The 7,965-nt window shown below is 38.0% G+C and overlaps 1 protein-coding gene across 1 annotated transcript; it reads left to right on the top strand.

Annotated features, from left to right (window-relative positions):
- The first annotated feature begins 4,269 nt into the window (after positions 1-4,269).
- timm23a (translocase of inner mitochondrial membrane 23 homolog a (yeast)) lies at positions 4,270-7,911 on the top strand. Its single transcript, XM_051915673.1, has 7 exons — positions 4,270-4,790; positions 4,915-4,973; positions 5,292-5,385; positions 5,469-5,553; positions 6,145-6,203; positions 7,193-7,303; positions 7,403-7,911. The coding sequence occupies exons 1-7, from the start codon at positions 4,685-4,687 to the stop codon at positions 7,513-7,515; spliced, it is 627 nt and encodes a 208-aa protein (XP_051771633.1). The 5' UTR covers positions 4,270-4,684; the 3' UTR covers positions 7,516-7,911.
- The last annotated feature ends 54 nt before the right edge of the window (positions 7,912-7,965 follow it).

A 7,965-nucleotide genomic window follows, 5' to 3' on the forward strand; every position in this document is an offset into this window, starting at 1 on the left:
CCATTTAGCTTTGAATGATTGTGTTCGCTTGAAAAATCAGGATTTCATCAGCTTCCCTCAGTTTTGTTGAACCAAGGGGGGTGTCAGTATATGTGTGGGTCTTCTAGGAAACAAACCGCACTTGATCTTAAACAATGACGACCACAAAGACATGTCCAGCATGAGGATATGGAGAGGGTGGGGAATGTCCTCCCAACGGGCTCGGACAGAACAAATCTCAAGGAACACTTCCTTCTGCTCTATTAAAGATCCGTTTCCACAGACACTTCCATCAGTGTTTATGTAAGAGAGGAAGTCATCGCTGTTTATCTAGCTTGTGTAATTGTTTCTATTCATAGCTAAAGATCTGAGAAATATCAGAGGTGGTGATGGTGGGGTGGATATAAAGGACGCAGCAAATTAAACAGGATGACACAACAGATGTTATGCCACAGCGGAGTCGCACAGTAGGGCGCTGATACGCTTCGGTTACATCCAATGGGTTTTCCAAGTAAAGATGTACAGGAACTGAGTTTACTTGTACATCAGACACACACATGGTGTGTTTGAACTTGTAGGATGCTTCTCTGTCTTATGTTGGTGTCCCCATTCCTCTTCCTCTCGTTCTGTGGGGTCCCCCCCGCCCTTCCTGTCTGCTCTCATGGGATGGGGCTTGGGGTCTGGCTCGGTCCTGGCCCCCCACACTGGCTCCACAAGGCTGGACACTGTCCAGACTGGTGGGAGAGGACAGCAGAACTTGGCAGGCCACAGTGGAGAACATTTGCAGCCAGGCCAAAGTCCTAAAGCACTGCCAGAGAATAACGGGGAGCTTGAAATGACAAGAGCTAAGCCAAGGGACAACTATGGCTCTTGGATCTTACTTTGTATCTGGGATATTATAAGGCTTACGTAAATCTATTGCGAGTGTCAGCTGGGCTTTAACGAAACAAATCCACATTAAGGGGGAACTGTTGAGTTTGGGTGGATTCCAAGTTTCCAGAGACTTTAAAACAGGTGATTCTGTTTAACTCGAGTTGTTCGTTCGTATGTATGAAAAAGCTAGCATATATGAATCTTCTGAGTTTTCCAAGAGTCTGTCAAGTTTCGTTCGACTGTAACATGAAAGCATATCAAAGTAGAACATTTAAACTCACTAGTGTTGTTTGTGCCTTAAAGGGTTAAAATGCCATAAATGTCATAAACCACTGATGTACAATAATAGGTGATTTTATTTTTTACATATGTTGGGGGTAACGCATTACAAGTAACTTGAGTTACGTAATCAGATTACTTTTCAAGCAACTAGAAAAGTAACGCATTACTTTTTCATTTTACAACAAAATATCCAAGTTACTTTTTCAAATAAGTAACGCAAGTTACTTTTTCACATTTATTGACTGACAGCTCTCCTGTCCCCATGTTGAGAGAAATAAAGTGCAGAGGTGTTATGTGTGCTGTATTCCTCAAAATAAATAATAACATATTAAATTACACAAATATACTTTATGTATTTAATCTCACTTTATTAACCAATGTCTTCGCTGCTGACCTTCAATGATCAAATTCAACCATACTATTAAGCAGAATTGACTTTAGATTAGATTTAGAAATAAGAGTGTTGAACTTCCTTCTCCTGTATCCTACTCTTCTTTAATCCAGAATGGCAGCACAGCTGAAAGGTTTGTTTGAGCTGCGCCCTCTACTGTACAGGCGTAAATATGCTTTACCTTCAGCCTGAGGCTTCACTTTTGGTGTGAAAGGGCCTTAACATTTGTCAAAAATAAAACTTTTTTTGTTGTTACTAAAAAACAAACAAGCAAGCCTAGCCCAGGTGAGAAAACGTAATGCAAAAGTAATGTAACACATTACTTTTCATAAAAAGTAACTAACGCAATTAGTTACTTTTTTAGGGAGTTAGCATTACTTTTTAAAGTAACTTTCCCCAACACTGGTTGTATGACACTCAAACCACAACAGTGATTCTAAGGGCCCTGGAAAAGTTACCCAGGGGGCCCAAAAACCCCAGTGACACTCCTGCTCTCAGTTTCTGTTAATAAATGTTATATTTAAAGTATTAGTTCACCCAAAAACGTCATTAATTACTCACCCTCATGTAATTTTTGGGTGAACTAACCCTTTAATATGTTTATTTTGGAATAAGTTTGGGATAATTAAGATTTTTAATGTTTTTAAAAGAAGTCTCTGCAATTATTTGATCAAAAATACAGTAAAAACAGTAATATTGTAAAATATTATTACAATTAAAAAGAATTGTTTTCTATTTGAATACATTTTAAAATGTAATTTATTCCAGGTTACATCAAAGCTGAGTTTTCAGCATCATTACTCCAGTCTTCAGTGTCACATGATCCTTCAGAAATCATTCTAACATGGAGCTCAAGAAACATTGTGTATTATTGTCAATGTTGAAAACAGTTTTTGCTTCTTAATATTTTTTAAAAATTATTTAAAATAAGAACCATTAACAACTGAGCACCAATAATAATTGAACAAATCAGCATATTAGGATGATTTCTGGAGTAATGGCTGATGGAAATTCTAAACTAACTAATTCTGTTGTATGAATCTCAGACAGCAACAGCATGTGTCTTCTTTTTTATGAGTAAAAAAAAAGTGTGATGGCTTTTAAGTCTTCATCTGAAAGGTTTCAGAGGACCCCTTTGAACCCCCACCCCCTCTTGTCCTCCCCTCTCATCTCCTCAAAACTAGTTTAAGGAACAGAGGCTCTGCGCAGCTTTCATATCTCCATGGTAACACCCCCCTTTGGGGTCCTTGTGGAGTTTTTTTGTGTGTACTCAATGTTGTTGTGTTTGAGTTTTGGCACAAAAAGTTATAAGAGGCTGACAACAAAGTGTGATGATAAAACACAAGCGTGATAAAAAGATATTCTGTGAGATGCATTCATTATGACATCACAGTCATTTCCCAGTGCGGCCATGTTCCTCAGGGTGCCTGTCTCTATTCGACTGCCTCTGGCTCTCTTCAGCACTGTGGGCTGTCTATAGGAGGCCTTCCACTGACTGTGAATGGTCTTTTTGTTGGGGAACAGTGAGCCATTTCTGCTCCCACAGAAAGCCCTGGGTAATTTAGTGTGGATGCCAGGAAGTCTGAGCTCACAGAATGACAACAATGGCAAACGTTATTGCTCCACCTCAAGGGGGGGAAAAGAAAGAGACAGAAAAAAAATTAGCAATGGTGATAGAATTCTGCTTCAGCATCCTCCCACACTGTGAATTCCTCTTAAATCTCATGCGAGCTAGGAGGATCTGAAGACAACCTTTATGGTGCTAAACAACCATTTGTGCTTTCAAGCATGCATTGCGGGACATGCTTTATTGTGGCACATGATTTGGTGTGAGGTAGATCTTTTACCCCACACAAACTAACAAACTATCCAACTGTTGAAGAAAGAAATAGTTCATGAAATGCCATCAGACACATTTTGAAATTTGTCCTTGTCTGCCATCTAGTGGGAAAGCATCATCATTGATGTCAGAGATTCTTCTTCAACCATATCCAAAACACAGTGTACATGTGTATATGAAACAAACTATCATTCCGAACAATTATGGCTGTTTCCCATAAATCAGCATCAAATACAAAAGTAGCTGTAAATAATAAACAGGATATCATAGCACTCCACTATAATGCATTTTAAATATTGGATAAAAATGTATTATTGTTAGGCCTATTATTAATTTATTAGTTATTAAAACAGCCATATATTGTAATGTAATGCCATGGTAGAATTTAATGTAATTACACTTTCAAGTTTTAAGTTGTTCTTTTGTTGTTTTCAAGACTGATTTAAAAAAAAAAAAAATAAATAAAATAACATTAACATTAATGTCTGATAGAGCAAATACAGATATACATTCTAAAAAATGCTGGGTTGTTTCTTTCAACCCATGTTTGGGTCAAATATGGACGAATACAAACCCAACCGTTGGTTTAATTTTTTATTTTTTTTTAAATTAAACCTTTAAACCCAACGGTATATCTGACAGCTACATGTCTTACTTTATTTCCTAACTATTTTTCATTTATTTATTTATTTAATTTATTTTTGGTGGCATTGTCACGAATGTTACTTCTGTTTATATATCATCTTGCTTGTTCTGAAATGAAAGAGAAAAAAAACGCTCTTGCACAACAAAACACGGGTGGTCGTAAAATGTCGTGCAATCAACCGGTAAAAATTCTGTCAGGTCTCCTCAAGTCTCTCAAACACAAATAGTCTCATGTCTGTATCGCATCCGTTTCATGTTGATGTTGCATACGTTACTTTGGCTAACATCTGTTTAATTTTAATGTTATATTTACATATATCACTGTTTTGTTGAAATCTTCGAGCTTTTTTACAGTCTATGGAGGAATCACACGAATAATTTTACGGCAGTGTTACGTCAGCAGTGTCCTTTCATTTTACGGCAGGGCAGCATGTGGAGGTCAGAGATGAAGAAACTCCCTGTCAGAGACTGAAAACTCTTTAATGATCTAATATTAACTCTTGACAACAATTTAGCACAGTGACATCTATGTGGGATTTTCAACAGATGATATACAACACAACACTGTCGGTAAAGAAAATCGTTTGGTGTCGCTAGCGTTCGTCAGATTTACCGGTTCGATAAGGAAGAAGTCTGATCATCGAGACGGTTTTCTCTGTATCATCTCTAAAGACATGGATAATAACTCGCCGGCATCAGGAGGATTTAAAGGGGGACTCGGGAGCCTTTTCGGTGGAGGAACCCCTGAGTATTCAAATACTGAGCTCGCAGGAGTACCATGTACGTGATAAGTGTCTAAGCTTTACTAATTTTAACAGTCCGATTCAATTTAAGGTCAAATGAGTTGCTATGAGAATCTATATATTTATTATAATGTATAATGAGTGTTATCTGTCATTCTTAGTGACTGGTATGAGCCCTCTCTCGCCGTACCTCAATGTTGACCCTCGTTACCTTGTACAGGTGAGTTTCTCTAAGACCACAGCTACATTTCAGGTCTATTTAAAACGGTTTGTGTGGTAGAACAATTGTGTTATGAATTTACGAAATCTAGCTGGTTAGTCTTAATGGACTGAAGTAAGGGATCAAAAGGAAGCGTATTGTAGGTTAAAGTAAATCAATTATTAAACCCAAACAATTCATTAAACAGCAATGAACAATTGTAACATACAAAACGATCAGAACATTGTTTTGGCCAACAGCAATTGTGATAAATATTTTTTGTAAGACACAAAACCTTACAAGTAAGACGCTTTTATGGTACTTGTCTTGTTCTCTTAGGACACAGACGAGTTCATCTTGCCAACTGGGGCAAGTAAAACCCGTGGCCGCTTTGAGCTGGCCTTCTTCACAATCGGCGGATGCTGTATAACAGGTAAGGCCTGTCTCTTTGCGGTCTTTGATCAATCTTATGTCATTAATCTTCACGCTTTTCAACTATTGCTTATTACTTTGAAGGCGCTGCTTTTGGGACACTTAATGGTCTCCGTATGGGCCTGATGGAAACTAGAGACATGCCATGGTCCAAACCCAGAAACGTACAGTAAGTGTCTGTTCCTTTGTAAATAATTTGATTATTTAAGTTACTGTATAGAAAATTCAGTTTGGGTCTTTTTGAATATCCACGGAGCAGAGTGGGTAATGGCCGATATAATGCTGATATGATGCCGCGTAATTATGACTAATAGGACTTTTACAAATTTGCTGCAATGCAGTGAACATGTATTTTTAGTGGTGCACCAAAATTTGGGCAACAAATATTTGGCCAAAACAGCCAAATTAAATAAATAAATAAATTGGAGTTAGGCCAAAATCATTTTGGAGGGCAGAAATCATTGACTGAGTGCTTTTTATTAGTTACCATTTTGACTGTGTCAGTCTACTTTTTCCACACATGTGGATAAGCTGCAATTTCACCATCACCAAAAATTACTAAATTGTTCTGCCGAAATATTGAGATGCAGGTCATTGCCGAAAAACTTTACTATGACTGGTTTATCACCTGTGAACATGACACCATACAAAGTTCAATTACCCAAATTGAATGACCAACCTTTTTTAGTTTTTGGTTCAATAACTTTAATTTCAGTTTTGGCGTTTCTGTAATACTGACTTATGTAATGTTTTTTTTTAGGATTTTGAACATGGTCACACGACAAGGGGCATCGTGGGCCAACACACTAGGATCTGTGGGTAAGAAATGCACTGGAATTCAAACAGCTTGTATAAAAGAGTATCACAACCTGTTTTGCCATTAGTTAAAAGGCCTGTTTACACCTGGTCACTTCATGTGTTTTCTCTGAATGGATAGCTATCAGATCGTGAAAAGACCAGGTATAAATGCCCTCTGAAACGCTTTCGAGACTGATTTAAATCCGATCACTCAAACCACTTCAGGAGGTGGTTTGAGATGCATTCCAAACGAAACTGGACAACTGTAAATGCATCTTTTACTCCTCCCAAAATGTTAAAAAATAAAAGTGTTAGAGCCTGATATAGCCAGATATGATGGCACTACTGCAACAGAGATTTTGGTTTATTAAAAAAAAAAAAAAAAACGGCGGTCTATTTTAAATTAACCGGGCAGAGATTGAAATTCAGCTGCTGAGTGGGTGTGTGTGTGTTCCCACCTCAATAATAAAGCTGAGAAATTTTAGTTCGAGTGCATACAGGCACGTCTGCTTCATAATACAACATTAAAGCTACCTTTTAGTGAGCAAACGTGCCGCCCTTGCCTTGTGATGGCTTGGAATTCCAATGGGAATAGGATATGCGTGTTTAGACGCATGTCCAGATATCGGATATGTATCTGATTTAAAACCACATTTGGAAGTGGCTCAGATCGGATGCGGAAAAATCGGATCTCGTGCGGATTTTTTGTTGTATGGTGCTCTCTCTCCTACTCCGGTCTTTGATCTTGAAATTAGCTAATAATAAATAAAAAGCAGCTCATATATGTTGCTTTCATTGACATGAACTCTGTTAAATTTGCATATAGTGCAGAAATTGAAGATGGGATTTATATTCATTTTGCGGAGACACATTTATCTGGCCAAGTGTAAATGGAACCATTTCTACAAATCAGATAGCTATCCGATCAGTAAAAAGCATGAAGTGACCAGGTGTAAACATGCCCAAAGAGATACATGCATAAAAAAATGTTGGTTTCTCTTTCTCAACAGCTCTTTTGTATAGTGTGTTTGGTGTGGCCATTGAGAAGGCCAGAGGTGCAGAGGATGACCTCAACACAGTGGCAGCTGGAACGTTAACAGGGATGCTTTTTAAATCCACAGGTGAGGAAAAGTCACCTTGACTTAAGAGCTAAATATTGTGGCAATCACAGATTTAATCTTATAAACGTAATATTTGTTACATATATTTACTGTGTTCAGGTGGACTCAAAGGAGCTGCCAGAGGAGGTCTCGTTGGTTTAGCCATGTCAGGGCTGTATGCTCTTTACAACAACTGGGATCACCTGAAGGGGAGATCGCCTTCACATTACTGAGGATGACTGAGAGCTCAAACCATGGACTTATTTTGACTCTGAGCCTATTCTTACTCTTTATCACCCCCTTTTGGAGATGCATCGAATTTCTTTTTTTTTAAGAAACCTATGGACCACCACATGTGCACAGACTTCTTCAGAGTTACATTAGGTGTAATATTTAAATGGAAGAGCCAGACTGCCTCCAGCTGTGTGGACTATGTAGCTTGACTATGATTATGTACAGTTCTTCAAGCACATGTCTTTGTTGGTGTAAGTTGCAGTTGGAGGAAGTCTGTATCCTTTAATGATGTGGTTTTATCTGTTCTCTTTGTGGATTGATGCATTTTATCAGTGGTGACTAAACTGTCTGCTTCCTCTCTGCAACCATCTAAAATAAAATGGTAGTTTCCACTGTTTGAGGCTCTTTATTTGCATTTTAGGGGTGTTAAAATAGTTGTATTTTGTGTT

The sequence above is a fragment of the Ctenopharyngodon idella genome, chromosome 12, assembly GCF_019924925.1.
Source record: "Ctenopharyngodon idella isolate HZGC_01 chromosome 12, HZGC01, whole genome shotgun sequence".
Taxonomy (NCBI): Eukaryota; Metazoa; Chordata; class Actinopteri; order Cypriniformes; family Xenocyprididae; genus Ctenopharyngodon; species Ctenopharyngodon idella.